Raw genomic sequence first — 18,702 nt, 5'->3', positions numbered from 1 at the left:
GGCCAGAATCTGCTGAGTCATTCATCAACAATGTCTGTAGAGCCATGTGTAGAAACTGCAAAGTCCTGAAAATTGGGGGTTTCATGAAGTGTCATGGTGGTAACAAAACATAAGTGTATGCTTTAGGTATTGTGATCTTTTTGTACATATTTTATCTATTTTGTTGAGTCAAAAACAACGCTCATCCTTATATGTTAGGCTGATCAGTTCAGTAATCTTCCCATCAATTTACTGTGTTACAATATTCAATATTACTGTATGTTATGGTTATTATTTACCTGCTTCCTTTCTTTTATTATTTGCCACCAGGCCTATTCGACTACTTTTCTTTTTAAGAAGGGCCAGATTTGAAAAAATTGCCAAGGGGCCGGACTTTTACATCCTCTCTGTCTGACGTGTACAGCACGAAATTTAAGTGTGTTACACAATGGACTTTTTCTCACCTTTGTTTATTAGTTTTAACAATTGAAAAGGAAACTTTGCACATACAAAAGTACAGTAACAGACAATGCACCTTTTAGTAGGTTGTCAGTTTGAATGATAAATCCTATCTGCGCAGAAAGACCAGGTTAAAACATTTTAATGAAATCAGCAACAAACATGATTAATGAATGACTAACAGAGAATGATCGAGGGCCAGAATGAGGTCGTGAAAGGGCCACATTAGGCCCTCAGCTGCCAGTTGAATAGATCTGCTGTATGTGAAGCAAACGGCAATACATTTTTCCTTGACCAAGACGTTTACACTGCATTTCAGCCATAAAAACTCTGAATAAAAACATTACCAGCTTCTTCAATGTGGTCATTTTGGTAAAAAAAATTAACCTTTTTGGGCTTTTAGACTAGAGCTCAAATTTCAATAATTGGGATTTATCAGCATATGTTCACTTTTAGTATATACACAGACCATTAACAATAATTTGCTGATTTATCAAGGGTCCATTCATGTTGTTCTTCAGGAATAGTGAGCAGGAGAGGCACTACACTTCACAGAAATATAAATTTGCACGAACAAACGTTTTTAAAAATGTCTTGTTGAGCCCACTTCAGTTCAAAACCCAAAGAATATCTCAGATAGTTTGAGAAAACACAAACACTTTTTTTTTAAAATTCTATTAAAATTCAATTTAAATTCTAAGCAATGTTTCATTATATCCAGGTAATGAATGAAAATAAAATATATAGTTAAACAGTGCTGGGAACACTGAATTTTTACACTTCAGACCTGATAAAATACACAATAAATCATATAAAACTGTTGACTATTCTCTGCAATCAACTGGTTTCTGTATACTTATAGTTTTTTTAATTATTTCATAGTATAAATGTCCTTTTATAATGTTATAAAAGGTTCACACGCTTCATTGTGTAACGTTTCATCACTCAGCTGCTGAGAAGTTTCCCGTCTCCACACTAAACTGCGTCACTTTGGGATTAGCCTCATGCTAGCTGCTCTGCGCCACATAACCCGGCTGACTAGCTCCGGACTGCTGGTACCTTTATGCAGGGTGCTGGCGGCTCTCTGGTCACAGCCCAGCCGGAGAGGGATCCACGAACCCGGCCTGAACAGCCGGGAGGAGACGGTCCTGGTCGGGGAAAGCATCTGGACGGCGTGCTGGTTTCACCTGGAGACCCACTGACCTCCGATAACAACAACACGCTGACTGCAACCTCCACACCAGCGTAAACCGGTTTGAAAGGGTTCAACCTGCTGGTTTCTGAAGAAGAAGAAGAAGAGTCACGATTTAAGATTAAATTGTAAATGTGAGCGTCGCGGGTGAAGTTTGGTTTGGTTTGAGAAGCGTTGCCGCTTGTCAGCTACATACATCAGAACGGGTCAGCGTCAAGGTACACACGCTAACAACGAACACTTCCGATGGCCACTTTCAAAATAAAATATCTTAACGTCGCGCGTGAAATTGTCAGACTTAAAAGCAAAAAAAATAAATCATTTTTAATTCTAATTGTTAAATAATGTGTTTTTGGATTAACATCCAAACGACATGTAAGTTTTGTTCTCAAAATGACATTACTATTTTAAAAATGTTTTACTTCATTTAGGTTTTCCGGAAGTACATCCTGTGACTCTCTGCAGCTTGACGCAGCTCAGTGTCGCTGCTGTTTCAGCGTTGCACAAGAACGGAAGCAGGGGGCGGGACTTCCGGTCAACAAACTGCGCTCTCATTGGCCAATATGCGTTGTTTTGGTCCAGTGTGGGGCGGGGACATGGCATTTCTCTCTCCTCTGATTGGTTACAGCTAGAAGTTTATGAAACGTGAGTTCAGCATGCCACAAGGTTGAAAGTTGAGCACCATAACACTATATAAACATATCTTTTAACTGGAAAAATGGTTTGTCAATGGACTTATCTGGTTAAACGTCCCATTCTCCACGTGTTTAAAAGAAAACCCTCAAAAACTGCTTTTTTAAGCTCCCCTGAAGATACATTTCTAAGATTGAAATATGCATGTACACATATCTTGAAATGACCCAGAGATACAGTGAGTTAGTCTTGGAGGACACTGCTTTTCTATTGAAATGTTTATCAGATATGTTCTGAGCAAATTTCTAAACAAAAAAAATGTGTATTGTGTCCATCCTTTAGCCCACAACCAGACAGAGAGGAAATGTAGGAGTAGGCTGTTTATCTTGGTTTGGTCAGGGGGAGAGGTGGAGACACAGGAAGAGACAGACGGGCACGTTGCTGTCTGGTTCCATTCTTATCCAATTATTGTCCACTATGAGTCCTTCCATGCAAACTCACTATAATACATAATTGTCACAATAATTTGCAACATGTGTTCATGTAAATACTTTATGCAGAATATTTACAGCAATCGCATTACCTACAACAAATCATTTAATTATCACTTATTTTTGTCAATATGTCTGCAATGAATATTAACACTTTCACATAAAACAAAGGAAGGAAATCAAAATAATCCATCGAAAAAAATATACAGTCAGAATATCTTAAAAAATTATGTTTCAGTTTCAAAACTATTTAGCAAAATCTGTGGCACTCACTTAAACGTGACCAAATTCATTAAATGATTGATAAAAAGAAATATAGATATGATAGAATACAGAGAAGTACAGTTTGGATCCAAAATTTAAAACTAGGGGAGATTTTTTTGAAAATAACATATTCTTTGTGTGGGTAAAAAAAAGAATATTTATTCATATTAATTTGATTACTGTAAACATTCTGCATGAACTATTATATGAATAGATGTCTTTATTTATTAATCCTTTTGTTTATTTGGTCCTGCATAAGGGAGTCCCACAGGTCTTAATAAATATTCCGTAGGAACTGAAAATCCCACTTTTTAAGCAGTGGCGGATTTAAGAAATTTGGGGCCCAAGGCAAAGGCAGGCATGGGGCCCTCTGAAATGAGAAGACAACACACAAAACAACAGGTCAATTATACAGACACATACGTTTTAACAGAATACACATGTATTATTTGTTTTACCTTTTGTCCCTCTCTTCCTGTCCCTTTTTCGCGTTGTCTCTCTCCCTCATTCTGAAAACAAACACACACAAAACACAGTATAAGGCTCTTACCCAGTGGTGAAGTGTAAGTATATTTACTCAAGTGCTGACGTAGACATATTAGGATTTCATGCAACTTCAATTTTGTCTGCTCCACTGTGCAAATACTGCACTTTCTACTCCACTACTGTACATCATTTACGTTGCTGGTTACTAAAGTCAAACCCTTCCTGTCCAGTGAAAACCATGTACCCTCAAAATGATGATTTAATGCTAATATTTGTGATAAACTGAAAGAGTCTTCCTTTGTGGGTTGACTTCTTAAGAATAAAACTCTTTAAAAAATCGTCTTGGGCCAGCTGGAAAATACATCATGACAAAACATCAGTGAAGTTAGTTTTAAGTTGGATATTCGACATTCGCAAGCCACTCCAACATTTCAAGTGCACCGTATTGCACACTTTACAGTAAACACACGGAGAAGATGGCGACAGCGTGTAGGGACTTCCTGTTTTCAAAATAGAAATGTGGGATATTTAAAGCAGAGATACTGTGTTTAAAGCTATTGAGAAGCTATTGAGCTAAAATACTAATATTTACATAAAAAAAATAATAACATTTTTTAAAAAATATGAAAAGATGTAAAATGTAAAAACAAGAGGTGTATCTCATGCAGCCAGTGTAGTTACATGATCCCACACTGATTTTGAGTCAATTGATCGCATGACCTGGAAGCTATTGAGCTAACGTGCTAATATTTACATATAAAAATTAATAAAAAATAATACAAATTAATAAAAAATACGAAAAGATGTAAAATGTAAAAACAAGAGGCGTATCTCATGCAGCCAGTGTAGTTACATGATCCCAACATGATTTTGAGTCAATTGATCACATGACCTGGGAGCTATTGAGCTAACATGCTAATATTTACATATAAAAATGAATAAAAATGAATAAAAATGATGAACAGACGTAAAATGTAAAAACAAGAGGCGTATCTCATGCAGCCAGTGGAATAACATGATGCAACACTAGTAGGGCTCCAATGATTTTATTATAACATAAACATGTCCCTTGTTTCTGTTGTAGTAGGATTAAGACGAAGTAGGATTGTTCTAATTTCCCTTGAAAATGTTTTATGTGAAACTGTTAATATTCATTACAGACATGTCAACAGAAATAAGTGATAATGCTAGTAATGTCATTACCCTAAACACCCTGCACAAAGTATTTCAATGAAATTTCTATTGATAACAAAAATGATCAGGCCAGATTTAAAAATCCATAACCAAAGAAATATTTGGAGTACAGCTATAGGATTTAACAAGGGCTCATGAAATTAACAGAAATGTTTACATTATTTTTTATTTCGAGAAAATCCCTGACATGAACTGTGGGAATCCTGAATATTGTCCTGAACTGCGTGCGGCCATACTTACCTCTCACCAGTTGGTGGCGGTAATGCACCAATTTAGACCGCGAATAGCAGAAGAAGAAGAAGAAGAAGAAGAAGACGAAGAAGAAGACGGTATCCGGGCTGTTTGTGGCAGCCATGCTAATTAACTAGCGAGCCATTTTTTAATTTTTAAAAAAAAACAGATTTAGTGAGGAACTTAGCGTCAGACAGAAGGGACCCCCGTTACAGCGGTGGACGTCACTTTAAGGTGAGAATTCAGTTGTTTTGTAGTTTTCTTTAAGCGATGTAAACTGAAGGTGTTGCTGCTAGCAAAGCTCAAGCTAACGTGTCAGTGTGCTGCTGAGTTTCTGCCTCCACTAACGTTAAAGCACTGACCGTTAGAGATTAAGAAAGTTAAAAAGGGGCCATCTTACTGTTTTGTCGCCGAGTTTGTTGTGGCATTACATGTGGTTGACGATTTTAAACGTGTTTCCTGACTGTTTTTTTCTGTTACTTAACGAAGCACGACGAGCATAAAACTAGTTTGATTTACTGAGTTCGTGAATTACTCTTTATAAGACGCATGAGATGATACCTGGGAGTCCCTTAATGTCTCCATATGGACATATGGGAGTTTTTTTATTGTCTCTATGCAGCTAGATACATGAGAGGTTTATTTTGGTCTCTCTGTGGGCACCTGAAGATTTGTTATTGTCTTTCTGTGGACACCAGAGAGTCCATACTGTCTCCTCTGTGTACACTGCCAAGGTCGACTTTGTTTACATGGCCCTACATGTTTAAAACTGTGTTTGTAGTTAGGTAAAGGTGCACAAGCCGTTTTGGGAAATACATTTAAATCAGAAGACAACGATCTTCATTGACTTTTTTTATTATTATTATGCCTAAACTAACTAACAAACACACTCTCTTTGTGTTCAAACAAATTGACCTTAAAGGACAATACAGTTTCATACTATTTTACTTTGGTTATATGTGGCGGACCCTACCACATTTCTAGCTTCAAACAGTGTTTTGGGGACCTTATTTTCCTCAGAGAACAGTTTGATAATTCAGTTATGGAAAACAGTTTGTATTGTTACCTTATTAATGTTGTAAATCTTCTCCAAAACAACACAGTGCCCCTTTTAACAAGGTCAGTTTCACCAGTCAGTGAACAGAGCCTGAGCATCATTAATATTGCATTGGTAACCTGCAGTTTCTGATTTAGAAAGGTGGTTAACCAATAAATATTCCTACATAGCTTGTGTCTGTCTGTGTCTGTTTCTGTTTCTTAAGGCTGACCTACAAATTAGAATAATATTTGTTTGCGTGCTGCACTAACAATTATTTTCATTGTTGATTAATCTGCCCAATATTTTCCACAATTAACTGTTTAGTCCAAAAAATGTCAAAACATTGTGAAAAATGCTCATTACAATGTCCCAGGAGACAAAGTGATGTGTGTAAATTGCTTCTTTTGTCCAACCATTAGTCCTAAAGTTTCTCCAAAGAAATGATGAATGATAAAATCCTGACATTTGAGAAGCTGGAACTAGAAAATATATGGAGTTTAAATTCCTCTGGTCAGAAATCAGCAGACAGATACAGTTGTCATGTCAGTGAATCTAAAACATTTTAGAAAATATAAATACATTGCCTGTGTCATTTTATCCGAATGTGGCTGTGACAGAAATAAAGACAAAAAAAGCATAATGTGATGCTAAATCTCGTCTGGCTGAAGCAAATCAGGCTATGACTGATAGTCAGGGAAATGAGGTGCGACAACATTATAGGCTATGTGGGTTGTGTGTTGCAATGTCATGATGCTCACCTGGACAAAACTTTTAATCATGTAAGTTACGATAGCTTGCTGGTTTTCAAAGTTCTGAAGTGGCAGTTTAACGTTTCAGATGACCTCATAGGTGACACCATGCTCCTGGAGCCCACAGCAGCTGGGGATCGACGTGTTTGACCAACAAGCTGCCGTCACTGCTGCCGTCATGGGAACGACGATGAGTGAGCCATGTATCTACGACAAGCTGTCCGAGAGCATCGACATCCTCCGCCAGTCGGGCTACCGCTACGGCATGTCGGAGAGGGAGATCGAGAAGTTCATCAAGCAGGTCCTGGAGACCAACGAGCCCAGGAGAGAGCCTCCACAGTTCCCTATCCTCAGGGCCACCATTAAGGTTATACCTTATTTCTTGTGCTTCAGCTGTGGAAATTCTGTTTTTATTTTAGTTTGTAGACCAGCTCAGCAAGAAAACTTTCACACTAAAGAGACAATATTTTTTCAAGATATCCACTTGACTTACCCTGTTGTCCCTGTTGTCTCTGCAGTTTGTGGTGGCGGTTGGCTTTCTGCTGGTGGCAGTGCTGGCCTTCACGTACCCTCAGAGTGCCCCCCAGCTGGGTCTGGTCAACTTGGGCTGTTACAACTGGTCGTCTCCTCTTAGCCACGTCCGCCTGCTGTCACTGCCCATTGCCAAGAAGTACAACCTACAAGGTCTGAAGAATGGTCACTCTGTCTGTCTTTCAGTTTTAAAATTTCTCTCACAAACACACACCAACAGAGTTTTTCACTAATGAGAAAGCAGTGTCTAAAGGATGAAAACATTACTGTGTGTGTGCTACACAGGTTTCCATGAATGGTGGAGTGCCGGCTCTCTCAGGCAGAACCTGGTCAACTGCTCTGGCTGTGCAGAGATCTCCTCGGTGCTGGAAGTCCCAGAGAGCCTCAGAGGGACTGTGACTCTGCGACGGGGCCCACAGCTCGTCCTGCTGAAGGTCAGAGGTCAACACAGACAGGGTCAGCCATTTGATCGGCCTCCCGTTTAGTCATTCCCTGTGTGTTCATACTAGTTTCTGTTTGTTCATGCTGGTCTGTGCAGGGTGGAGAGTCCCTCAGTGTGCAGCGGCAGCAGCTTGAGGAGCTCTATTTGGCACATTCAGGCTCCATGTCCATCCTGCTGGAGGACGACGACGGTCTGCAGAACCACAACCTCGGACTCCCACAAGGACCCGCAAACTTCACTCTGCTTTGGTACACATTCCTGTTAAAAGTACATCCCTAAAACTTTGGTGCATGGACTGAGTGGGCTTGATTATGACCGGTGATTGGGTGTTGTGTTGCAGGAGGTTCAGCTCGGGGACCAGGGAGAAGGTGTTGAGGTGGCTCTTCCCGAAGGCTGAGCTCTGCCCCCTGCTGGACAGTGCCGGGACCATCGTGCAGCGCTGCCTCGTCACCCACAGCACAAACTCCCAGAGCAAGGTGAGTTCAGGTGTCCAGGTGTCCAGATGTCCTCACACTGACAGGTCAGAGGACTAAACGGGAAACGGTGTTGCTGTTAGTGCAGATTGGTTGAAAGCTGAATAGGTGCAGTCATGTGCAGCTGTTAGGTGTCGTGTTTTGTAGCAGTTGTCTTGACCCTCAGTGGCGTTCACACAATTAACAATCATCTTCTTTTCTAACTTTGAGTTGTCGTCTGTGTTCCAGGGTGTCGGGGTGTTCGGCTGGCTGGTGGTGGGCGAGGGTCTTCCAACAGTTCGAGTTCTGCCTGTTCAACGCTGTCAGAAACACTGCAGCTCCTTCAACCTGTGGCTGACACCTGGAGACATGGGTAACACACCTACACACTTGTTTTTACACTTATCATTTGACACAACAACTTCAGACAAATGAGCTGATGGTTTTCTCTCTGACCTTTGACCCGTGCAGTGTACGCTGACCCTCGGTACTGGCAGATGGAGCTGTTCCCGGGCCGAGGCCAGAACATCATCTGTGATGGATCGGCCTTCTAACCTTCAGTGAAGGAGGACGCAGTTCAGGACTGTGATGTGCAGAGCGGCTGCGAATGTTTGACTTCCTGCTGAGGCGTTTTCAGAGCTCGTTGGCCTTTCTGTGGTCCCGTCCACTGATGCCTTAAACCCTCTGATCTTTATTCTGATGCCGCGCTGGTCTGATACTCCTCCCGGTGTCCTCAGAGAACTGGAAAACCACTGCACATATGACTTCAGGAATCGAGGTCAGAGGATTGAGAAGTGACTTTTTGACTTGTTGTAAAACAGCATCATCGGTCTCTAAACTCTCTGCAGCTCTCAGATGTGCTGGATGTGCTCGTGCCATAGCTTCAAGCAGATCTCTAGCTATTAAAAATAATCTTGCTTGGAATCGTTGGGTGTGTTTCTCTTTCAGAAGGTAGTGAAACACTTGATTATCCTGGTGCCAGATCACTGATTCATGGTGAATGATGCCTGTATTGCTCTGTAAGCAGTCAGTCTGAGCTTCACAGGTGGGATAACGAATCAGGTCATTACAGTAGATGAAATGTTTGCAGGTGTGCAGGTTGATGTAAGTCGACATATAGAAATAAGTCTTAAATCGCCACATTTCTTCAATCAACTTTAGGTAAACTGCTCCAACGAACTGCAGCTTCTGTGTCTGATGGAGACGATGTTGACGGGACGGATCGGTTGCTGCGGATTGGTTAGAACAAAACCCCCACACAGAACAAAGCTACATGAACACGATGTCAGACTGAACAAAGTGGACATTCAGTCTGATTATCAGGGCACCTGCAGCTCTTGATGTTATGGTTACGTGGTGCATTGTCTTCTTGCATTTATTCAACTTGTAACCGATTCTTTCTGCACTGCATCCTGGGAGCTTTTTAGGGGTTTTAATAATTTTGTTGTCGGTTCTTGCTGTGGATGTTCACTACCTCCTGAAGGTGCCAGACACGCCTGCAGCTTCACCTTCTGCTCCTCATCTGCTTTTTTCTTGATGTTAAAGGGCCAGTTCACCCAATTAACACAAATAACGGTTTGTCTGTGGTGGAATCTATAAAGAAAATTAAGTGCGATAATATTTTTATAATCGCTTAATCCCCTCAGCCAACAACATCTGCTGGCACCAGCTTCTTTAATGTGAGGATTTGCTGCTCTGTTTCGTTTGTGACTGTAAATGAAGGGTCTACGATTTGGACCGTTTGGACAAAAGACGTAATTTAGAGACGTCACTTTGGGCTCTTGGAAGTTTTGCTGAGAATCTTTTAAAATTTCTTTTGGCATTTCAAAGACTAAATGATTTATCATGAAAATAATTGCCAGATAAGTTATATTTGCAAATAACTGTTAGTTGCAGCCCTGATCTAGACTGTTAACAGTTCTCATCGAGACTTAATTGCAATTTTTCTGACGTACATTGTGATTTTAACTAATCTTGGGAGGGAAATGTATTCTTGTAATTTGGGTGAACTGGCCCTTTAACACCCTCTTACTTCTCTGACCTAACACACATCCTTCATGTCGTTCATCAGGATCAGCTTCAGATTTACTTTTTTTTTTAATTGTGATTTTACTCATTTAAACAGACAAAGCTGCTTCTCTAACTTCAGTGTTGTTATTTATTATGATTGTATGTATATATATGTTCAAGCCATTCATTTTAATAATGATGTGTTGTAATGTTGTTATTATGCTTTGATCAGTACACAGGTGAACGTCACAGTGGAGGAGATATTTTGTGTGTAATCAGGGTTTCAATGGGTCGTTAAGATGTTAAATCAGTTTGCCAAAGTTGATGCCTGTCGAATCTGAGTGTCGAACAGATGCTCTGCCTCCCAAAAATCATCACCAGTTGGGAGCGATTGAACGCTTTGCATAGAAATGTCATAGTTTTATGAGACAATTAAAGCTTGTCACGTTAAATGCGTCCACCTGTGTGGGATTTGTATTGGTTTTAATTTTTTAGTGCTATGAAGCAGAGTGCTGGACAATGAGGCTAATCTGTCAAAAAGTGTTGAACTGGTTGTTTTACTGATCAGATGGCTTTAAAAACGACCTCAGGAGTGTTCGGAGCACCAGAGAGAAAAACTCTTATTTGCTCCTGTTGATAAATCAACAAAGTCTGATACAACATCCTGCTACAAGACGCTTGCAGGTCCATAAAAAAGTAAACACATTTTTCTAATTATCAGGCCTTAATTAAATAATTTGACCTCCAGTATTTCTACAGTCATGATTACCTCTCAAGATGAATATGACTTGACATCAGGGGAGGTTGAACGCTTTGGGAAGGCGACATTTTCTCATTATTAAACATTCATGTCACATACAGATCAGAATGTGTGTTAATTTAAGTTGTTTCAGGTCAGAACCATCAGCAGCAGTGACCTGCTGGAAGCAGCTGATCAGAGAACAGTGGATGACAATCCTGAAGAACCAAAGCTCAATATTTACCTTTTACTCTCCTTTACATCAAACTTCTGGTAAAATCTTGAGCCACTAAATATTAAAAGCTTCAGAGAATTCTGAACTTTACTGTTAAACCATCGTTTATATGAAAAAATATTGAGTGCAGCTTTGAATCAAACTGAATTATTAATATATCATGAATATGAATTTTTAAACAAACAAGAAATTAATCTTTATTAGTCCCAACATGAATAATGGAAACAATGTACAGAAACAACTGGGGGTAAGAAGTTCAGCAGGTTTGGATCTAACAATGTTTATTTGTAGATATGTTCTCAGTGAACAGACAGCAGGTACTGAAGAGTCTGAAGTCAGAATAATACTGAAAATATTAAACAGCCCTTGACTGACAGGAAAATCAGCTGATCCAACAAACAGGTTTCCCCCTCAAAGTTTAATAATCTTAATTTCTTTTTTTTTTTTTTGGACTCCAGTGGGCTTCGTAGACATGTGGAGGAATTTAAAACTGAAAGTGAAACACAGTGGAGCATTTTAAAATTTAATATCGAGTATGAATGATATAAAGTGCAGCGCTGAACTTTACAAAGTCACTGAGATGGACTGATGCAGTTTGAGGATAAAAGTGCAAAGCTTCATATTTGAGTTTTAAAAAATCTCCCTCTTCGCCCTTTAATTATCTGGTTATTTGGTTTAATGTGTACATGTCTTGATATTTCTGTCTCCATCCCAAAATACTGCAGGGAGGAGAGAATACGTTTGTGTGCACTGGCCCTTTAAAGAGCCGCCGCCACAACATTTTTAAGAAAGCCCTCATAAAAAGATTAAAATGTGATTAGAAAACGTGAAAAATTGTCGTAAAAGCATTTCTAGTGGGACGTTCTGCCGCCGGTCACGTTCCTCCCGCCAGCAGTGGAGACGACTCGGAGGCTTCACGTCTGTTGTTATGCGACGCCGCGACGCCCCCGTGTGCCCAGTCGTACAGGTGGCTGCTCTGCAGAACCGCTTCTGCTCGCAGGTTAATTTTCTACAGAGAAAAGAAAGAAACGACACAAAAAGTTACACATACGTGAGTTTAATCTCACTGTCAGATATTTTGTCGGGTGAATAAAACAAACAAACCCAAACAAACAAAACATTCAGCAGCAGCTGTGTGGGTGAAAAGATGAGGTGGAGTACCTGGAAATCTCTGATGTAGGTGAGGAAGAAGCTGATGAAGGAGAAGGCCAGAGACCACTCAGACACAGTGCTGATCATGTGAGCCGTGTAGCCCTGAAAAAGACAGAGACGAACCTTAATCCTGATGTAATGATGCGAAGAGCTGCGTTACTAACATCAATACGTTTGTTACCAGCCGAATTATGTAATTATTTTATTGTGTAACTGCTTGTGTTCAGAGAACGGTTAACATCTGAGAAGTAATTAATATAAAACATAAACAACACAGACGGACAGACAGAGGGCTACTGACCGTCTCTCCAGGAATCCAGTGCAGTTTCTGAGGAACGTCCACTCCCCGCAGGCTGCTGTACATGATGACTGAAGATATGAACACTGGCAGGATGCTGTTAAGGATCTCGCCATTAAATACAACGAGCAGCATGTAAGCAGAGTGTTGTATACAGCTGATATCGGTCATTATTTCTCCATACGATCTGTGTGCACATTGTTGGGGAGTACACCACAAATTGTTTAATATTTTCAAAATAATATCACATGATTTGCAGGTATGAATCAGTGGGACCAGCAGCTGACCTGTCCTGAAGGAGGCTCCCCATAACCTGAACTTAAACCACCCTTTAAGGCACATTAACTGTGGTGTTTGCTGTGTTGTAAACGAGCTGTAGTTAGTATTATCTCCTGAGCAGCTCCAGTGACTCGTCTTTAGGAGGTGGAGAACAGTGGAAACAAAGGTAGAACCTGTGACAACGACGGCATATTAAGTACCTGGTCAATAAGTTCCTGTACTGCAGTTAATGTGCCTCTCCATCAGTCTGTCCCCCTCCTACTGCAAGGAGAGTCCTTCCATAAATTAAATGATATCGATGTTTAAATGGGAAAGAAAATCAATCGTAGCACAGCTGCTTCTATTATTGTCCGCCCCACAGCTGAACTGCACTGACATCAGCTGTCCCTTTGTTGCATATATCCTAATCTGGTTTGTTAAAAGCAACGTGGAACCTAGAACCAAAGCCAGAGGTTCTTTAAGGTTCAGGTAACAGGAAGGAGGTTAAGTTCCTGTTCCTGATGCTGTCAGGTGACCGCCGGAGGTCGGAGTTTCCCAGTTGAAATTTCCAACTTCCACTTCAAAGCGTTCCAGCCGCAAGAAGGCTAACGTAAACAAAAACATGACAAACTGTTCACATGATTAAACCCTCAAACGAAAAAACGAAACTGAGGAGGAAAACGGCACATGCTGCCCCTGTCATGTGATGTCAGACAACAGCTAGTTAAGAGGTTGAACATGGATTTGCCCCGTAGGAACTCTGAGCTGCATTTCAAGGTACTTTTTCTAGTTGGAGGTTGGAAATTTTAAAGTTCCCAAAATTCATACTCAAGTAAAAGTGAAGATATCGTGTTAAAGTATTAGTTTGGTAAACGTTTAAGTCACTCATATGAAAAATACTCAAGTAAAAGTCTTAAAGTATCAGATATTTGATGCTGAAGTATCAAAAGTAACTTTCTGGCACTACATGTACTTGAGTATCAGAAGTACAAGTAAATTAGATTTATTTATATGTATGTAAATACTGTAAACTATGGGCTGACCATTATTGAACCCAATACTCTTTTTTGTAATCCAATTGCCGATAAGATAAATCAATTTAAAACACACTGTAAAGTAACTAGTAACTAAGGTTAACAAATAAATAAAGTGGAATAAAAGTACAATATTTGCCTCAAAATCGTAGTGGAGTAGAAGCAGAAAGTAGCAGAAAATGTAAATACTCAAGTAAAGTACCTCAAAATTGTACTTAAGTAGAGCACTTGAGTAAATGTACTTAGTTACATTCCCTCACTGACTGCAGCATGTGTCCAGCTGTCACCCGGGTAAAGGATACTGCTGATGGTGCTGCAGAGCGTCCAGACTCCGATGCCGAGGCGGGCCATGTAGATGCTCTTGCTGTGGATGTGAGGCTGCATGCTGAGCGAGAGCACCGTCTGAGCCAGGATGTAGAGACCCCCGACGCCGAAGGTCAGTATCGCCCCCACCAGGTGCATGAAGAACAGTGTGGTCTTCTGCTCTGACACACACACACAGGTTCACTGCTGACACGTTCGACACTTCACACACTGCACAGCCGTGAACTGACCCGGGACCGGCAGCACTCACCTGGAAGTTGGCGACCACGCACATCCCGAAGGAGCTGATGAGGCCGAGCAGCAGCCCTACGCGGTTCAGTGTGATGAGTTTGAGCTCGGTCTCACCTATCAGAGCCTCCACCTGTTTGTAACGCACGTACACCGTGGCCATACCTGCAAACACACGAACACACCAATACATCAGCCAACATAATCAAAAGTCCAATAACCATATAAAGGACGGCGTTGTGTTTGTGTTACCTAAGAAGGCCGACACATCCAGCATGATGCCAAACACACACCGCTCCGGTGCCATCGTTCCTGTGTCGCTGCAACACACAACAACTTTCATTATAGAGAAATTTGACAAGCTGCTTTTTATTCATTTCCGTCTTAAATCATGGACCAATAAGTGCGACAGGTGCATAGACCGTATAAAAAAAAGGCCGTGTGTGTGTCCAGACCTGATGTAAGGCACCAGAGGATCCACATGTTTCAGCACCACCGCTGTGATGTAAGCAAAGACGAAGGACGCCGCCGTCCAGACGACCAGCGCTGCGGGCAGGAAGCACAGACCCTGCTGGAACCACCACATGGTCGCCTCAATGTGTGTGTGTGTGTGTGTGTGTGAGTGTGTGCGCGCTGCTGGTTGAGTCTGTCCTGTACACAACACACAAACACACACTGATATACAGTCGACAACGGTGATCATCTTCGTGCTGCTGCCGATTACTCTTGGGAATGTGCAACAAATATAATAAATGAAAAATACGTAGTCATGTTTTATTGTTGCTGTTACATTCATGTTTGTATAACTGATTAATTGGTAAAAAACGATTAATTGGCTAATAAATCAATTTTAACAACTAAAGTCACTAATCAATTAAAAAAACAATCACATTACTCTTATTTTTCACTGTTAAATTTTATTTTGTTAACAGAATAAATATCAGCCCTTATGATCCTGGAAAAATCACACATTTTATTGACATGTTGAGCATTAAGTGTCTCATAATGAAGTAAACTTTCTCTTCCTCTCACATGAACTGCATGTGAATATGAGGAAATTATTGATTCATATTTTGAATTTATTTATTTTTGGGTGTGAAGGAGTTTGAGGTGGACAGGATCATTTTGATAAAGCTGAAACCATTTAATCTATGTATTGACAGGAAAAACAATGAATTCAGACACTTTGAAGAAAAAGGGCCAAATAATGGCGGGTTTCTATTTTTCTTAAATGTTTAAACCTTTCTGTGTTGTACTGTGGAGTGAATATCTCTGAGGTTTGAATGATGATTGGACATTTTAAGATGTCAGCTTGGACTGTAGGAAGCTGTGTTGGACATGTTTCACTATTTTCTGACATTTAATTTGATAATTACGAAGGTCAAGGAACAAACATTACCATGATTATCTGTATTGAGCATTTGAATATCCTGAACAATCACACAACACCAGTTAAAACACCAGTTATTGGAGTATTTGAGTATAAATCTGTCTAAAGACTGTGTGGGAATTGTATTGTTGATTTAAAGGTGCAGTATGTAAGACTTTTTTAATCAGAAGAGAAAGATCTTCATTGACTGTTTTTTTAAATTCCTGAATAAACAAACTGATCTTAAAGGACAACACAATTTCAAACTGTTTTACTGTGTTTATATGTGGCGGACCCTGCTACCTTTATAGCTTCAAACAGTGTTCTGGATCTTATTTTCCTCTGACAACAGCTTGTTTATTCAGCTATGGAAACAAATAAATATTTCTTTGAGTTTGTATTATTACCTCAATAATATTGTAAGTATTAAAAGTCTGACTTGAATTCCTTCTCATAACTCCAGTGACCCTGTTCTCAGTTCCCAGTTCTCATGTTCTTAACGAAGAAGTGAAACTAAAAGTCTACTACATCATGTAAATTTAACAGTTTCGCAGTTATTCTCGTCAATAGGGAACCAGGGTAACCACACCAAACTCCATTCAAAAATCTAACATTTTATCCTTTTTCAAAAAGTAAAGCTTGGACATGTTGCGCAATAACATTAACTACTGGAAAAAATATCAGACACCAAACACCTCATGTTACGGCCAACAGTGAATAAATCAACAACACGTTTTTTAAAAAGTATTGACATCACAAGCTTTTAGCTAACTATTAGCTAGCTAGCGTTAGCTGCACAAGATTGTCTTCACCAGCCAGTGTTAACGTTACGTTTCAGCGTTTATAGTTTTTCTTTCGGACCACACAGCTGCTTGATTGAGGAAATACCGTCCCGTCATGTGAACCAGCCTCCCTGAGGACAAAGTCGGTTTTTAACTGATCATAATGACACTCACGTTATCCGCGTCCTCCAACGACCATAATCTCCTGAGGGAGCAGCACTCCTTAAATCACTTGTTTCCAAACCGGAGTCTGGTGTTCACACCCCCGTTAAATGTCACTAGTCCTCGGTGAGCAGCAGCAGTTGTGTGCCACACTTCCATTCAGAAAACAATAACTTTTCAAGTTGTCACAGCGCCGTTGTAGTGGTTTGGTCAGGAGTGAAACGCGCATGCGCAGATTAACAACAAGACAATGAAGTAGGATCTCTGTGTCCTGAGTTCTGCCTCGCAGGTGAGTCTGGAGGAACAGCGCCACGTGTGGCGTCAGGTGAGACTGCAGGTAAGAGGCAGCACGTGATTGGTAAAGCATAAATTAAAGGTCTAGTGTGTAGGATTTAGAGGCAGAGAGGGAATGTAATATTCAGAAGGCTGACAACGTTATGTTCAGTCTGCACAATAAGAAAGAAAAGAAATACAGAAACATGATGATGAGACATGGTGGAGAACAGAGGGGATCCTCCATCCTCCATCCAAGTTTTGCGCAAACCTGTTCAGTATTTTTGTGTAATCCGGCTGACAAACAAACCAATAAACAAACAGCTCCTTGGTGGGGTGATCTCTTTAAAATCCTTCACAGTGACTCAGTGTATTTGAAACGTACCATCCTCTGACACTCGAGATTCTCCATTTTAAACGTTGTTTTAAGCTGCATCATCAGTGGACGAGGAGGACCGAGGACATGAATGGTAAAAACACAGAAGAAGAAAGCTGCGTCCAGGTGGGAGTATGAAATTTATTTGCACTGGTAGGTGGAGGAGAGATTGTCAGGTGATCTTGTTTCCTGTTTATGTCTAAGAACACGCTGTCCTGCACACCGGTGATATACCTGAGCTTGGCAGTCTGGCCGACAGGAGACAAACTTTTACACAAGCTTCCCAGAGTCGAGACACACACGGTGACGACATGCACATCATGAGAGCGCTCTTCTCCGTACAAAACAATGGAAAACAAACGTGTTTAAGGCAAACTTTACTAGTAACAATGAGAGTTGACCTGACATCAGTAACTACGCACACATGAGCTGACGATGCTGAATCTCACAGAGTTATTATGAAAAGTTTCTCAGGCGTCAGGTTGTGGGTTTACAAAGAATCTCCGGCTATAGTACAAACTGTACAGCAGTATCGTACACATGCAGACGAGGAAGTCACTTCTTTTCCCATTTCCTCCAGAAACACTCAAACAGACACGACTGTACAGAGACAGAATACAGATGAGACATTCAAGGAACGCCTGTTTGTCCTCAGTAACACTTTAAATGCATCTGTAATCATTTACACCAGAGAGAATAAACCTTTAGTTGTGTCAACGTTAAGCTGTTCTTTAAAGGGTCAGTTCACACAAATCATAAACTTAATTTCTCCACCAAACCTCAGTTAGTATTTAATGTGTACAGATAATAATAACATTTCTGCCTTCGAGCCAGATATAATTACATGGATTGAATTTAGTTTGTGGTGCTCAAAGTACTCAACAAAACTATATTCCAATAATAATACGATCATTTCTAAAATATTTACTTGATCCTTGAAATAATCATTAAATCACAAAATCAAAACTTTATTCTCAACTTTGTTTTTCTAAAACTTTGAACTTTTTCCTCCAAGTTTACATGATCAACTGTAAATACTCTAAATACTGCAACCGACTTCCTTCCTAATATAATTATTCTTTTAAATACAGAAATGTTATTTATTCTTTTTTTCTTATTTGGTTTTTTCCTCATACATTTAAACAATGCCTTCAATATTTATTTATTTATTTTGTTTTTTTTAAGGATTACCACTTTCTTGGAATATTGCCATTTTAAAATATTGTCTGTGTTGACAGGTATTAATCTTATTTTCAAATTACTTTCTTCTCAATATATTATACTTTATATTACACATAATGAACCACTTAATTACCTTTT

General features: G+C 40.0%; 3 protein-coding genes across 6 annotated transcripts in view; 1 reads left to right on the top strand and 2 right to left on the bottom strand.

Annotated features, from left to right (window-relative positions):
* Positions 1-5,053, bottom strand: part of nfs1 (NFS1 cysteine desulfurase) — a gene marked incomplete at its 5' end in the record, with an annotated part of 10,339 nt that extends 5,286 nt beyond the window's left edge. The window contains 2 exons of the mRNA XM_084348828.1: positions 1,498-1,718; positions 4,939-5,053. Of these exons, the coding sequence (XP_084204954.1) occupies positions 1,498-1,718; positions 4,939-5,053 (336 nt within the window). The remainder of the gene's footprint in view (positions 1-1,497; positions 1,719-4,938) is intronic.
* cUnh6orf89 (chromosome Un C6orf89 homolog) lies at positions 5,014-10,610 on the top strand. 2 transcript variants are annotated; one of them, XM_084348771.1, is made up of 8 exons: positions 5,014-5,163; positions 6,806-7,084; positions 7,236-7,401; positions 7,534-7,682; positions 7,787-7,938; positions 8,031-8,166; positions 8,392-8,515; positions 8,614-10,610. In XM_084348771.1, the coding sequence occupies exons 2-8, from the start codon at positions 6,896-6,898 to the stop codon at positions 8,694-8,696; spliced, it is 999 nt and encodes a 332-aa protein (XP_084204897.1). In that variant the 5' UTR covers positions 5,014-5,163; positions 6,806-6,895; the 3' UTR covers positions 8,697-10,610. The 2 variants fall into 2 exon arrangements, with proteins under 2 accessions (XP_084204897.1, XP_084204898.1); XM_084348772.1 differs by having other exon boundaries at positions 5,019-5,163; positions 6,818-7,084.
* A 1,025-nt stretch (positions 10,611-11,635) lies between these two features.
* LOC311254914 (DNA damage-regulated autophagy modulator protein 2-like) lies at positions 11,636-16,960 on the bottom strand. Of its 3 annotated transcripts, none has more exons than XM_084348970.1 (8): positions 16,746-16,960; positions 14,876-15,095; positions 14,673-14,740; positions 14,443-14,585; positions 14,171-14,348; positions 12,580-12,662; positions 12,288-12,380; positions 11,636-12,135 (listed from the first exon to the last, which is right to left on the bottom strand). In XM_084348970.1, exons 2-8 carry the CDS (start codon positions 15,004-15,006, stop codon positions 12,001-12,003), a joined length of 831 nt encoding a protein of 276 aa, XP_084205096.1. In that variant the 5' UTR covers positions 15,007-15,095; positions 16,746-16,960; the 3' UTR covers positions 11,636-12,000. The 3 variants fall into 3 exon arrangements, with proteins under 3 accessions (XP_084205096.1, XP_084205095.1, XP_084205097.1); XM_084348969.1 differs by having other exon boundaries at positions 14,876-15,071; XM_084348971.1 differs by having other exon boundaries at positions 14,876-15,066.
* Between the last annotated feature and the right edge of the window lie 1,742 nt (positions 16,961-18,702).

Source organism: Pagrus pagrus (assembly GCF_965226575.1).
Source record: "Pagrus pagrus genome assembly, chromosome: 3".
NCBI classification, from domain to species: Eukaryota; Metazoa; Chordata; class Actinopteri; order Spariformes; family Sparidae; genus Pagrus; species Pagrus pagrus.
This window is presented reverse-complemented; position numbering and strand designations above follow the sequence as displayed.